Source organism: Coptis chinensis, chromosome 6, assembly GCF_015680905.1.
Source record: "Coptis chinensis isolate HL-2020 chromosome 6, ASM1568090v1, whole genome shotgun sequence".
NCBI lineage: Eukaryota > Viridiplantae > Streptophyta > Magnoliopsida > Ranunculales > Ranunculaceae > Coptis > Coptis chinensis.
In genome coordinates this window covers 7,055,453-7,070,559 of record NC_141461.1, presented here as the reverse complement: position 1 = coordinate 7,070,559, position 15,107 = coordinate 7,055,453, and the positions used below count along the sequence as shown (strand labels likewise).

The window sequence follows — 15,107 nt, the reverse complement described above, 5'->3', positions numbered from 1 at the left end:
GGTTGATTAACTTCAGTTGTGTTTGGCTTGCCTAAATCCTTGGCAAAGCAATAATTACATATATGTATTCTGCAGTTGTTATGTATCTCTCGCAACCCCTTATCCCTCTCAAACTGTCATGTATCTTTTTCCTGATTTCAGAGACTCAGGTTAATGATCTTTCTTTATGATTGTATTTTAAAACTAAATCTACTTTGAGGCGTACAGTGTAGTGCCTCGACCGAATTTGGCACTTGGACACTATCAGCAAAAGCAAAGGTAATATCCACTCTCAGATAGGAGAAGGACAAGTTCACAGTTCACCCAAGGTTATTTTTGGTACCATTACCATGTATCCATCTTAGGCTAACTGACATTAGTGCTTTAGTCTTTTTTGGTGGAAGGAACTTTCAACCCCTATGAAGTCCAATAATTTTCCTCACTGTTATTTGTTGTTTTTTATGTTTTCTCAGAAGTATGTATTGAGAAAGATTTAGTAGATTTTAGCTCCATATTAATGGTTGCCAACATAGTAGACACTTTACAGCTATATGTTGTATGGTTGAAGCCTTCCTTTATGATGCATAATATTGTGCAGTAATCAAAAGTAGAAATTGCATCCATGTCTAAATCTTGCATTATAACAAGAGAGACCTTTTCAATGCTTGCGTGTGAGGATTTTTTATTTTGCAAATTATCTTATATGAAATTTGCTTAATTGTGTATGCATCGGAATGGGCTTCAATTATTTATGGGCATGTAATAGTGGGTTGGGTTTTTAGTTTTTTACTTTGTAGCATTTCTTATAGGATGTTGCTACACTTTAAACAGTTTGTTTGGTTGACTTTGTTCTTTATACCAACGGCATTGCATACTTGAAAACTTGAAGAATTGCATCTTTTAATGAATCAATAGGACAACAGTTCTTTTCATGCATTTAAGTTGTTGCTATCTTACTATCTGTAAGATGAACCCAAATCCTGTTGATTCCTCTCAGTAAGAGGATCCACCTTTTGATCTGTTGCTAGACATGTGGCCATATAAGCTAGGTCCATACTATTTCTTATAATGAAGCTAGGTCATTATGTGCCTCCATACTAACTTATTTTTAGTTTTTAATGAAATGATCTCATTTCTTTTATTGGAGCTATAAGACCAATTAAGGTATGGATATTTGTTAACCTATTTAGTCTATTACTTAGTTCTCCACCTGCCGCGGAGCTATTCTACAACAAAAAGCTTATTATTAAGTGATAAGATTGCGGTAGAAAGTAGGTGTTGCAAAATGGCCTATGTTGGTTAAAGGCTTCAAGCACATGGTTATTTGGAATTAAATGAAAAGATAGAGAAGGCAGTAACTAAGTTGATAGGTATATATGAAGAAGTAAGAGAAAGGGGAATGATTGTATCCCCATAGAATGACTATATATATATAGCCTTGCAACATGTTCATAGGTATATATAGAATGATTGTATCCCCATAGTTGATAGGTATCTCGAGATTGTAATGTAAAGGACAAGTACTACCATATGTATAGCCTTGCAACATGTTCATCCAATGGGTTGTGATTAGATTTCAAGTGCTATGTCTTTTTCTTCTAAACATACTATGTTAGCATGTTCTATTGTATTCTCTTTTGTGGATAGCTTCATGGTATTTCTAATAAAGCTGCAATACTATTATTATTGTATCATAGTATTACAATTGTAAACATGCGAAGATGTGTCGTTGTACTCGCTATTAAAAACAATAGTGTCTTCTTTGCGAAAGAACGAGGATGTTTAAGTATTTGATCGCTGCATGGTTTGACTATCATAGTGCCCGAATATGATTCAAATAAAAAAAATATTGATTGATATAATTCTATTTTTACGATTGATTTTACGATTGATATGATTCTACTATGAAAAGCAACAATAACGACATCTGTGCCGAAAGTGCGGGCAATACCTAGTTTTAAAAACATGACTAAAACATTGTTAATTTCACACACAACAAACTATGCTGATCCGGATTCATTGTGTTCCAAAATTCAAGCTAGCATAAAGCGTATGCAAAATTCAACTTGATAAAAATGAACTGGCACAAACCTTTTAACAAAGTCCCAAAAGAGCAAGTCTATATGAGCCTAAATCAGATTATTATGCAGACAATGGGTTTAATCTCCCGAGTACTTAAATAGTTGCACAAAAAACCCCTGTAAGCGAACAAATGCATAAAATCTCCCTATTATTTAAAACATAACATCAAATCCAAAACATACCAAAATACTCCTGTGAAAACCGGGCTGACGTCATCCTATGTAAATTTGTATTTACATATAACAATATAAAATTACACAGTCTTCTTAACCTATTTAAATTTAAATTTTCATATGAAATTTTTTTTCATAGAAAAATTTAAATTTATATTCTGTCTGGTGTCGTCGAAAAATTTTCAATTCCAAAAATTACTATATAAATTTAAGTTTTCATTAGCTCCAATGACTATTTAAATATAGTTTTACATATATATGACTATGTAAAAATACATTTACATATATTCTGTCAGGTGTCAGAAAATTTTCAATTCCAAAAGTTACTATGTAAATTTAAGTTTTTATAGCTCCAACGACTATGTAAATATAGTTTTACATATATATATGACTATGTAAAAATACATTTACATATAGTCGGGAAATTTTCAATACCAAAAGGGTAAAAAAAAAAAGATAAAATGAGAAATAAAAGCAAACTAGATTTAATCAATTTTTTTGGAAAACAGAGAGATTATTTAACAAGACCTAAATAATAGGGAGGTTATGTGATATGGGTCGATGAGAGAGAGAGTTTAATTCAACCGAATTATAACCAAGAGACTGAGCCTCATTTCTTGGATTATTATGTATTTTCAGGCATGCTCCCATAATTCAACCATACTACCGTGATGTCTCATGTAAAATGTGATTCAACTAGTATTCCATTTTATTATGATATTAATATGAAAACCAAACAACGTTGAGCTAAAAGTTGAAAAAGACGTACCGATGCTGAAACTCTTCAGTGTCCAGAAGATTTTTGATTACTAGTTCCGGTAAACTTCCATTACGGCTTTTCGGCCGAGAACGTTTTGGGCTGGGTCCAAGGCCCAATGTTGTTCGAAAACTATGCCCTCGAATGAATTTTGTGTCAAATTCTATGAAACGTTACTAGGCTGTAGCTTTCAAACAATTTTTGTCATGAGCGAGAAAAAAATGTCGTTTGGATTTTTCACGTGGAAACAGAGAATCTAAACAAGATGACATTATATATCGATGGGACGAAAGTGACAAACGACAGCAAAAGCTTAGGTAAGTATGGACAGCAACTGCCATTGACAAGGAAAGAACACATACCCTTAGAGGGAAAATGACAGGAGTCTAGTATGTGAGTTCCCATGCATGTTTGATACCATTGAACACTTTCCCTGCAACTCTTCTCTCATAAACCTGCTTTACTTTCCTTATCTAGTTTTTTTACCCTTCTTCTTTCATTAATAAGCTAGCTCTGTACCTCTATGTTGTATGAGAAGTTTTATTATTTCACACCTTAGAATGAATTGTCACAGTCCTTGCTAGCTAGGCATGCATTGATGCATGCAGCTCATGTCATCGATAGACTAGACATGCAATGTACTTTCGTGTTTGAAAAGGAGGAGGCAATTTGACTTTTAACTTTAAAGACATGGAATCCAAAATAGACCACGCAATTCACATTTTCACAGCTAAAGAAAGGAAAAGAAAGGCCATTATCTGGCTTCAAGATGGAGGACACATACCCACCTTTCACCATCAACACTAGTATATATTGTGATTAGGCAATTACTTGATTGGGAAGTGCACAGTGCACGTCACAAATAAAGTATAATGTTCACGAGCCCAACCTATATAAGACGGACACAGGGCCAGCCCGGCTCTTACCTTTAGTGGGTTCATGTTTGAATATACTCCAAAAATAAGGAAGTCAAATTGCAGACGGAGGCCATGAGATCAGAGGTGGGGGCACTGCCCTTCTATCAGTTCTATGAATAATAGACCCGACCATTAGAATGTGGGGTGGAGGACCACGCTTTTGTACTTGTGGGTGTCTAGGCCCCCGGCCCAAGGTAATCGGACCAGTAGTGTATCGGGTCTGGTGGTAATATCACAAAAGGTCAACCCGACGAAAATAGAAACTGTCTACCACAGCATTCCAGCGACGCATCTTGGTGTCATGGAGGCTAGCAATGGATTCTCTAAACTGTAAATTATTTCCTCGAGGATACACATAAACATAGAGTTATTTCGTTTTGCCAGGCAACAGTATAATGACAGAAAGAAGAACCTAAAATTGATCTCGTTATCTGAAAAAATATGTGAGTTACACGTCTATAGTGTATGTTTCTTAGTTTCTACGTACACATACACACACACCTTGTCCAGAGTTACACCTGTGTAACAAACTCGTAGCTAAACAATCTAGAAAACTTATACATTCAAATAAACAAACTACTGCCATATATAAGTTTCAAATACAAAGTTCTCAACTCTCGACACCATGAGTCACTAAGCAGGCACTGCAGATAGGGATCATTGGCTATTACGTTTCATAGCAGAGTTCCTGGTTCCACCACCACTGTGTATAACCATAACGGAACCCCACCCAATGGAAATAAACCATGTCTCTCTAAAGTGGTTCTCACAGTCCTACAACATCTATCTAAACAATCAAATCTCTTTTAAGCCTTTCAAGTGCATCATCCCCATAGACTTAGACCGATGAGGCGATAATCAACAATCAGAGATACAAATTTATATACACAAACATGAAACGCACTTCTAAGCTGATGATATCTCCAATTTAGAGTGAAAGCAACTTCTCAGCAGGCACTAGCTGCTGCTAGCTAAGTTTGCTATTTCCCTTCCTGAGTTGAATGGTAGTTTGATCACCGGATGGGAAGCTCCTCGCCAACCTTATTATTGATTCTCTTAAGTTTTGCTTACGCTTTTGTACGTACTTTAGATCATTTTAGCAAACAGATGATTACTCCATTAAGTGGTGTGAATTTGTTACTACCCACTCCACAATTTTGTTTTCCTCACTTTTGAACCGAGTAAAAGAAAATAAGGCAAACCCCATATATATTCTCAACATTGCCCACTTCAAAAGTTCAACTTTATTTTTGTTCAAGTTGACTGTGAATTACTAATATACACAACCAATGTATATTATACTAGTGTCCAGCACAACTCACCACATAACTATATCAAGACCTATCAGGTCGCTCATATATCAAGACCCGTCAGGTCATTCACATCAAGACTTCTGCCAGGTCGCGCATGTCATGACTTGCTGCCAAGTAGCTCAGCCAGGTCTCGTAACGCTCAAAGATAGAAATGCAGACATTACAACAGTTCTGTAACAGCAGCCATACACTTTAGTACATCCGCATTTAAGCTCATTCAAGAGCCACATTGCCAAAAGGTTACGAGCTATAAATGACGAGGGAACTACCAAGGGGGGATTATATGCTTCTTCTCCACTCTATTTTCTCCACTTGAGATGCTCCATCTCCAAAAATCTATCTTCACGAACTATTACTGATAGGGGTGTTCATCAAAAACCGAAAACCAAACCAAATCGGCTAATTTTGTCGATTCTTATTAGACCCGATTCGGTTCTCAATTCCTAAAAGTGAAAACTAAATAGGTTGGTGCGGTTCTCAATTTCGTGCCTCGGTTAATCGGGAGTGATTTTTTGCTCCCAGCGTTGGTTCCTCCAAGCGCTCCAAGGGATTTATCAGCCATACACGTTTCATTTTTTCCATCCAAAAAAGGATGTTACAGCTGTATAAAATCTTCAAAATTTTGGATTTTACTTGTTTGTCCCTCATAATTAGAAAGGAAATAAAAAGGAAAAAGAAAAAGAAAAAAGGAAAAAAGTGGAATGATTAATATCAAACACGATGGAGATAAAAGAAAGAGTTGGAAGTTGGAACCAAAAAAAAAAACCACCCCTCGAACCTCTTAAGTATTCTTCACGTACTCTCTCAAAAAAAAAAAAAAAAAATACACACACATTGCTCAGCTCTCTCATTTATCCTTATACTAGATGGAAAATGATGGTGTTATGGATTATGCATCTGATGATGAAAGTAATGAGGAAGTGGATGTGGACTTTCGAGAGGATAACAAATATTCAGATAATCAAATTCCTGCAGTTGGGATGTTATTGGATAGTGATATGGAGGCATATAGTTTCTATAATAGATATGCAAAGACTGTCGGATTTAGTGTTAGGAAGAACTCGATGTATCGAAATGCGGCTCGTGAAATAATGCGAAAAGATTTGACTTGCTCTTGGGAAGGGTTTTACAAACAGAAGACAACTCCAGTAAAAAAAAGAGATGAAAGGAGGAGTGGATGCAAGGCAATGATGATGATAAGATTGAACGATAATAAGAAGTATGTTGTGGATGAATTTGTGGAAGAGCACAATCATCCTCTTGTGGATCCAACTAATGCACACATGTTGCGGGTCTCACCGTAGAATAGATCTTTTTCACAAAAGGACCTCATACAAAATATATGAGCTCCTCGTGAATTGGAACCAATGATATTATGGGTTATTTGAGCACCGAGGTCGTGGGCTGAATATTTGAATTTTTAAGAATCAGATTTATATAATGTTATTTCAAGAACACGTCTTGAGTCTGTGAAGGAAGGTGATGCACAATGCCTATTAGATTATTTGTCAAAGAAGGAAGAAGCCAATGAGTTCTTTTTCTACAAGCTTAAAAGGGATGGGCAGAATAGGCTTTGTAGAGTTTTCATTGCTGACACGAAGTTAAGGTCGGACTACCATAATTTTGGAGATGTGATGTCTTTTGATACAACATTTAGGACAAATGGTTACAATATGATATGTGCACCACTGGTCGGAGTAAACCATCATGGGCAAACTGTTCTTTTCGGATGTGGTTTGTTTGCGGATGAAACAATACCATCTTTTGAATGGTTGTTCAAGACATTTCTAGAAGCAATGGGAGGAAAGCACCCAGAAACCATTTTTACAGATCAAGTGCCTGCAATTGGCAATGCCATTAACACATTGTTCCCTAACACCCACCATAGATTTTGTTTATGGCATATATATCTCAATGCGGGTATATATAACCCTGAAACAGTTGATGAATTTGAAGAAAGTTGGAAAAAGTTACTTTCTGACTATGGTGTGCAAGCAAATGAATGGCTGAAGAATTTGTATAAAACGAAGACCAAATGGGCACAAGTTTATGGTCACGAGCATTTTTGTGCTGGTATGACAACTACGGAGAGAAGTGAGAGCATTAACAAATTTTTGAAGAAATTTTTCTCGGGAAATCTTATTCTTCGAGAATTTGTAAGTCAGTTTGACAAGGCATTGAATAGGAGACGCGTCAAAAGAAAGGTTAGGCGATACTAATAACAAGAAAACAAAACCTACTTTGTCTACTCTTTGGGTGGTTGAAGCGAAGCATCGAGAAAGTACACAAGAAATATATTTAAGATCTTTCAGGAGCAATGCATCAAAAGTCTGGCTTTAAAGTTAGAACTACTTGGTGTTGATGGTGAGACAAGATCTTACTCAGTAAGATTGGTTGGAAAAGCAAATACTAGGAAGCGGACAGTTACTTACACGGATTCTACACAACTAGTGAGCTGCAGTTGCAAAAAGTTTGAATTTCAGGGGATTTTGTGTAAACACATACTGAAATTATTCCTTGAGTTAGAGGTGTCTAGTCTCCCTTCAGTATATTATTTAAAGAGATGGACAATGGAAGTTGCTACCAATCTTGTGTATGACTCCAACGGGGAAGTGATTCAAGATGACTTAGATCCCGAATTCTCACTACGGTTTAGTGAAATATCCCATTGTGCACAAACACTAGTTGGACAAGGAGCAAGGTCAAAGAGAAGAAGGGATTTTGCTATATCTGAAATGTTTCGCACGATTTCAACACTAGAGTTCTTTTCTGACAGTGAAGGAGATACACATGGAAGCTCACATAATGTTGCAAAGCAAATTGAGGAAAACTTTACTAGAAGTCAATCAGGTGACATTCCACCCTTAAGGAATCCAGTACACAAGAAACATTTTGGTCCCAAGGCTCGAATTAAAGGCGTGTTGGAAACGAAATCGAAGAAGAGTAAAAGAATCGGGAAAGGTTTGTCTTAATATTATTTACATTTGGTTAATGATGTGATATTTTAATTAGGGTTATTTAGGGATTGGACCTACTTATTTAGGGGTATTTAGGGATAGGTCCTAAAATTATCGATTATTAGGCTTTAGTCCTACTTCTATGGATTGACCTTGAGTCAACTCAGTTGACCGTAGTCAACCCATTTTATAAGAATATAATTTTTGTTTTTTTTATGAAAATGGCCAAACTACCCTTTCTTTCTTCTTCTCAATTGACCTTTCTTTCTTCTTCTCAATTGACCCATTAATTAATCAATGATAAACCTTCAAACATCAAATTCAAAGAGTGAAATGAAAACGAAAACATCAATCCAATCCAAATCGAAGTGCGACAACAACAAAGACATAGAAGACTACTTGCATATACGATGAGTCAGAATCAAATTTTAGCAATCCAATCCAAAAGAGAACAAAAACAGCAACCCAACTTCAACACCCAAAACCATTCAACTTAGGAGAATCAAATATGGATAACCGATATGGAGATGATTATATTTTCATCATAATTTCCGCAACCGATATGAAGAACAGATATGGAGGGTTATGATTTATTGTCGATACAGAGCTTCGGTTGAGATTTGATACAAAATGGACGAAGCAAATAATCCAATTTCGATACCGATACCAAGCTTTTCAATTACAGACGGAGGTGTCGGATTTGAAGCTGTTGATTTCGACAGTGGGTCAATAACTTAGAACTGATATCGATATCAATCAATAACGATTAGAAACAACAACAACCCATTTTTCATTCCTCCTGATCTTCACCTCAAACTCTCAAAACCATAATCCAATTTCAATACCAATTCACCAAAAACCAAATTCCGATACCGAACTCCCAGATACTTCATCAAGACCTCATTTTTCGGTAGTAGCCATCGTTTTCAGACGTGGATATGACGTTGGATGTCGGAATTCAACTGAAGACAAAACGAGAAATAGTTGAATCCATACAATAATACCTGGACCATTTGAGAGTGAATGTTGATATAAAGATTGTGTTGCAAGTGAAATTGCATTAATACAGATAACTAATACTGAGATGACTTTGGTTTCATGGATACATTTTCAATACCGATACTCAAAATGAAGCAAAATTCTCATTCAATTCGTTATTAAAAATGGTTATGTGGACACGATTTGGTTGTTGACAAAATCTTTCTGCTGCTTTGTTTGCTGGTGGGTTCAAGAATCATTGATTAATTAATGGGTCAATTGAGAAGAAGAAAGAAAGGTCAATTGAGAAGAAGAAAGAAAGGGTAGTTTGGCCATTTTCATAAAAAACGAAAATTATATTCTTATAAAATGGGTTGACTACGGTCAACTGAGTTGACTCAAGGTCAATCCATAGAAGTAGGACTAAAGCCTAATAATCAATAATTTTAGGGCCTATCCCTAAATACCCCTAAATAAGTAGGACCAATCCCTAAATAACCCTTTTAATTAATTAACAATTTAGTGGCCTTATCATCTCTTTATTTTATGACAACAAGGTGACAAGAATACTGTTCAATTTGGTTAATGATGTGATATTTTAATTAATTAACAATTTAGTGGCCTTATCATCTCTTTATTTTATGACAACAAGGTGACAAGAATACTGTTCAAGCTACAAGTGACGAGGAAAATAGTCATTTTAACACTGCAGAAGAAGTTGCTCCTCAATACACTCAAGTATAGTTTTCTTTCACATAGATAATGCAAGCGATCAATTTTCATTTACAAAGTGGTTATGTGCACATTCTTATTTGTCTTGCTAAAGCGTATTTGTGAATTGTGATAGGGAATTAGTGCTCTAGAAAATGGAGTCGGCTCTGTAAATCGCTTTGCAACTACTTCTACATTCAGTTTTCAACAACTATTGCAACAGGTGATTCAATTCCATAACTTAATTTATACACTCTTTTTTGTACCAAATGAAATTATACTAAAGTTTGAATGGCACAAAGCAGGTTTCCATAAACCATGGAGGACAACCACAATCAAGCAGCTTTAATTCCATGATCAATGATACTGAGTTTAGACAGGTACCATCTAAAATAACTATAATCTAGTTAGAGTCATGCTATTAGTATGCCAAACACTAGTACTACAACTTTAGATACTTCAATTTTTTCGGTCACAAATTTATCATATCATAGAATCATAATAATTAGAAACAAAATGTACACTTTATGTAGGGATTACCACGTAGAAGGCTTGATTTCAGCGAAAATGATGACATGGAAAGGGAAGCAACAAAAAAAATTAAGGTGAAGAGAAGTAGAAAAAAAAATATTAGGCCGGAGATAATTCTAAAAAATGAAGACCTCAAACATAAGTGGGAAAATGTTTTGGGTGACTTTAATCCTTTGATTTGTGATATGATTGAGTCATTGGCCGAGGTAACTCCGGATGGGCATTGTGGTTATAGATCCATAGCTACACTGCTAGGATATACAGATGATTTAGCATGGAGGACCATAAGGGGGCTTATGTTGAAAGAACTTATGCAATATGTGGATTACTATACAAAGTTGTACGGTCATGATGTGTTTGAAAACCACAAAAGAAACTTAGAATGTACCAAGTCTTTTACAATGAATGAGAAAGAATGGCTTGATCTACCGGACATGGGTTCCTTAGTCGCAAGTGCTTTTAATGTTGTTTTTATCACTATAGCACCACCAAAATTATGTGTTACGTACTTTCCGCTGAGGACAGGTCCAAAAGAATTGTTTCGGATAATTGTCATTTGCCACATAAATGAAGGAACACATTTTGTGCCAGTTGTGCTAAAAGATATTGCTCCTCTACCTCCAGTTTGGCGAGGTTGGCAGCTTGTTACATAGCCAGAAGCAGCAATGTGGGAATCTGTTCTGCAAGAAAAATTGGGTAGGTGGGATGGATCGGTTCCGACCAATATGCAAAAGCTACAGTACGTTTATCTAGAGTAGTTTTAATTGTTGGAAAGAAAAATAAAATAGTACTTGTTTTATATTTGATTTATGTAGGAAGTCTTGATTTGTAGTTAAATGAGAAAACTTACATACATTTTGTTTTTATTTGTCGTTTGTATAAAATTCAGTGAACTTTGTTTTTATTTGTGGTTTGTATAAAATTCAGTGAACTTGTAAAGGGAGTGTTTTCACTCTAACTTGTGTTCTTAAATTATTACAATTCAAAGACAGATTCAAAGAAGAGGGGTCTGAATTTTGGGATTTTAGGTATTGGGAAGTTCTGTTGCTTCAGTATTTGGGATTTCAAGTGCAGCATTCTATCTCTTCGGTATGGCTTTACCATTTCCTCTCAATTTTTAAGGCTTTCGTCTAATATACGCATTTGGGTTTATTTCAGTAGCTTCTGGGATCCCAAGACTTTCTGTTGGACTTGATTATGGTGGTCTTCTTGGTCTCTCTTATCACTTCATGGATTCTCTAAGATGTTGCTGCTCCTTCATTCTACAAAATCCCATGTGAGCCTTTTTTTTTTTTTTTTTTTTTTTTTAATGGATGCAGAGGTAAATTCATCAATTGGATGGAATAAGTATCAAATCTGCAAATTTGATATCCTCCCCATAAGGGATAAAGTACCTTTTGAACTTAGGTTCTCTTCTCTCTTTCAATTTGGTGTTGGGAAGTTATCTAGAGGTAAGAAATACTTCTACATTTTGTTAACATGCATAGTCATTTCATCTGATTGAGTTACCAATTTCACTTCACTTATATTCTTATGATCTTGTAGGAGCCGGTCTGTAAATATGTTCATCCTTAAGTGAGCGTTTACTCTCCTGCATCTTACGTTACATGCAGCAGCCAGAGTCCCAACTGTCTTTGCATCAGCAGAACACCGCTCTTCCGCAACAACAAACATCACCCACTCAGCAACAACAATACTTGCAGGGCAGCAACGACAATATCAGTTAAGCGGTCAAAATAACGTCTCAGATTTGCAACAGCAGCAGCAACAAAGGTTACTTGGCCAGCAGAATAGTCTGTCAAACATGCAGCAGCAACAACAGTTGTTGGGTTAGCAAAATAATATCTCAAACTTAAATCAACAGAAGCTGGGATCACAAATTAAATGGTGCTGGGTTACAGCTGCAGCAAGTGCTTGGAACTCAATCCAGTGTTCCAAACATGCAGTCTCACCAGTCATCGCATATGTTGTTACAACAAGCTAAGATTGGGGGGCAGCAACAACAAACTGCACAGGCACCATTGACAATGATGCAAATGCCATGGCAATAGTCACAGTCCCAACCACTACAGCAGGCACCGATTCCCCTGCTTCAACCTCAAGCAGGACAATATTAACAACAATTGGGATTGCAACACCAGCCTAATACATTGCAACGTGACATGCAGAAAAAGCTTCATTTGTCAGGTGTTCAGCGTCAGAATGTAATGGAGCAGAAGCAAATTCAGGCACAAAGAGTTCTTCCTGAGGCCTCGTCAAGTATGTGATTTTAGTATAATATCTTTGATAATTTCTTTTCTATATCTTTTGGCCCTTCTTATACTTGTTCACATCTTCACATACTAATGAACGAACTTTACAAATTTGACGTTGTCCTTTCTATGAAAAACCTTACAAACAACTAGGTATATTTGTTTTCTCTACTTTAAAATAGTTACTTAAATACTTGCCTGCTTTTATTGCAGTCCTTGAGGTTGGTGATGGAGTATTTGAGGTGTTATCTACATCTGGAGATACACATCTTGGTGGAGATGACTTTGACAAGGTTTGTTCGCATCTGTTTACTCTTTCAGGTCTTAATTTTAATATGTGTCCCTCTACTTACTAATAAACCTCGTAAAGAGGATTGAAAGGTTTGCATTGGAATGACTACTTTGTACATATGTCAAATATCCACTTTTGTGGGGGTTACTAATTTGTATGAAATTCTCTTTCACTATTAAGCTTTATGTTCGGGAAGGAGCAGCACCAACACCTTTCATTTCTACAGCCGAAATGGTGAGGAAATTTGAGTCCAGTACAAGGGACCGTTCGATCTTGCATGTAATAATCGATTTCTGACTTTGTGTTTCCCGCTTAACTGTTTCATCCCGTCACTAGCATGTTCAACCTAATGTAAATTGTGTGGGTATTTCTGTACAGGTAAACGCCACTTCTAAACTCACATTGACGAGACCTAAGGAGCCTGAATTAGAAACATCTCACCGTGCTCGGTCTGTCAAGGTGAAAAGCTGTGCTGAGCTTGAAAAGGATAATTGTAGTGATGCATTGAACTTCATATCTTTTAAACATCTAATGCTTGTGATGATACTTTTGTACTTGGGATGTAAGAAGTATGATTTCTTTTTATTGAACTTGTCAACTTTTTTTGTTGATTAAGATGTGTTTGATTGTTTTATGTCTCTTTAGATATGATGTTTAATAAATTATAAAATAGGATTTCAGGATAAAATTGAACTAATTTCAAAATCAAGCTTTTCATCAGCAAATCAGCAATAACCTTCTGCAACACATAAAAGGGTGGGCAAAGGTTGATTCATAGTACCACAGCTACAACTATTTCTCCTGGACTTCAGTCTCCATGTAACCAACTTCCTTAGCTAAATTAAATATGAATATGCAAAATAATGCTCAATGAAAATTCGTCTAATCTATTGAGTTGCACCTTTTTATGGGCAGAACTGTCATTTTGATGTTATCCAATTTCCGTAACTGTTGGGAGGATTTTGCTCACTTGTTTAATTGATTTCATACTCAATCAGTCCTAAAATCAAAGATCTGTAAGTCTGTCCATTTTTGTCCTCACATTGTTAATGTAGTAGGTCCCCAATTTAAACGCACAATGTAAGAAGATGGTTAGAAGAAGAATTGAAAAGAGTAACTGGTTTTTGCGGTAAGAAGTTGAAGATACTGCCGCATAAGAAGGAACACACGTTGGTTTATTCCACTTTCCTTTTTTCTTTTTCTTTTTCCTTTTTATTTCCTTTCTAATTATGAAGGACAAACAAGTAAAATCCAAATTTTGAAGATTTTATACAGCTATAACATTCCTTTTTGGATGGAAAAAATGAAACGTGTATGGCTGATAAATCCCTTGGAGCGCTTGGAGGAACCAACGCTGGGAGCAAAAAATCACTCGTTAATCGGTACCAACCGAACCGAATTGTGTTTAGTTCTTAGTCGTAGTCAACAACTTTGAAACACAACTTACGGGGCCTATATTACTGAGTGATTACCAACCACGTGTCCACTAAAAAGAGATTGACAGTTATCAAATTCCTTCCTTAGAACAAACTTCATGATTTGTCCCCACTAAAAATAGAAATAAATAAAAAGAAAAAGAATTAAAAAAATCTCATTGTAAAATATATAGGAATTCTTCCCATCATTAGCTAAAGATTTTTTTTATCTTTTTTAGTTTGAAAGAAGTGTCACTAGTTCAGCACTTCAAGTTTTTTATTCCTTTTTTTCCAACAATTAAGACCAAAAACTAGATTTTGTAACTGGTTAAGTTTTTTTCTTTTATTTTTTTTAAGGTTGGGGGTAAATCAGAAAGCATATACTAAGGTGGAAATTTGATAATTGTTGACCCATTTTCAGTGGACACTTGGTTGGTTCCTGTTTGAGCTCTTGGAGCAAATCCCGCTGGGAGCAAAAAATCACTCTATATTACTCATATATATATGAACTTCACATTTTTTGTTAATTAGGCATATGCGCTGAATATGGGACTATAGCAAAACTGGTAAGAGGTCGTTCCACCTTCAAGAAACTCTCAGCTCTCACACACCCCCTCTCTTCCACCTTGTTGCCTCTTGCATCTCTCCTCTATCTTACCTCGAAAGCTTTCGGATTCATCATACAATAAACACAAAATGAAGAAAAATGAACAAGTTCTAAAAGTCATAGAAACATTTAAAGCAAGCTTC

At 35.9% G+C, this 15,107-nt stretch overlaps 2 protein-coding genes across 18 annotated transcripts; both read left to right on the top strand.

Moving 5' to 3' along the window:
• Positions 1 to 6,087: 6,087 nt before the first annotated feature.
• Positions 6,088 to 8,193, top strand: LOC147491163 (protein FAR1-RELATED SEQUENCE 5-like). Its single transcript, XM_086567193.1, has 3 exons — positions 6,088 to 6,513; positions 6,697 to 7,425; positions 7,534 to 8,193. The coding sequence occupies exons 1-3, from the start codon at positions 6,088 to 6,090 to the stop codon at positions 8,191 to 8,193; spliced, it is 1,815 nt and encodes a 604-aa protein (XP_086423319.1).
• A 1,712-nt stretch (positions 8,194 to 9,905) lies between these two features.
• On the top strand, positions 9,906 to 13,574 carry LOC147491162 (uncharacterized). 17 transcript variants are annotated; one of them, XM_086568729.1, is made up of 11 exons: positions 9,906 to 10,090; positions 10,173 to 10,247; positions 10,401 to 10,472; positions 11,023 to 11,094; positions 11,427 to 11,487; positions 11,557 to 11,674; positions 11,718 to 11,849; positions 11,944 to 12,657; positions 12,864 to 12,943; positions 13,123 to 13,221; positions 13,321 to 13,574. In XM_086568729.1, exons 2-7 carry the CDS (start codon positions 10,221 to 10,223, stop codon positions 11,743 to 11,745), a joined length of 378 nt encoding a protein of 125 aa, XP_086424855.1. In that variant the 5' UTR covers positions 9,906 to 10,090; positions 10,173 to 10,220; the 3' UTR covers positions 11,746 to 11,849; positions 11,944 to 12,657; positions 12,864 to 12,943; positions 13,123 to 13,221; positions 13,321 to 13,574. The 17 variants fall into 17 exon arrangements, with proteins under 17 accessions (XP_086424855.1, XP_086424857.1, XP_086424862.1 ...); XM_086568731.1 differs by lacking the exon at positions 11,427 to 11,487 and adding an exon at positions 11,387 to 11,426; XM_086568736.1 differs by having other exon boundaries at positions 11,387 to 11,487.
• The last annotated feature ends 1,533 nt before the right edge of the window (positions 13,575 to 15,107 follow it).

Excerpts from the sequence above, each read along its gene's own strand:
- LOC147491162 (XM_086568724.1), top strand. The coding sequence starts at position 12,561 with ATGCAGAAAAAGCTTCATTTGTCAGGTGTTCAGCGTCAGAATGTAATG. Across the intron at positions 12,658-12,863 it reads TCTTCCTGAGGCCTCGTCAA|TCCTTGAGGTTGGTGATGGA; the intron begins GTATGTGATTTT and ends CTTTTATTGCAG. Across the intron at positions 12,944-13,122 it reads GTGGAGATGACTTTGACAAG|CTTTATGTTCGGGAAGGAGC; the intron begins GTTTGTTCGCAT and ends TTCACTATTAAG.
- LOC147491163 (XM_086567193.1), top strand. The coding sequence starts at position 6,088 with ATGGAAAATGATGGTGTTATGGATTATGCATCTGATGATGAAAGTAAT. Across the intron at positions 6,514-6,696 it reads CTAATGCACACATGTTGCGG|GAAGGTGATGCACAATGCCT; the intron begins GTCTCACCGTAG and ends GAGTCTGTGAAG. Across the intron at positions 7,426-7,533 it reads GGAGACGCGTCAAAAGAAAG|GAGCAATGCATCAAAAGTCT; the intron begins GTTAGGCGATAC and ends AAGATCTTTCAG.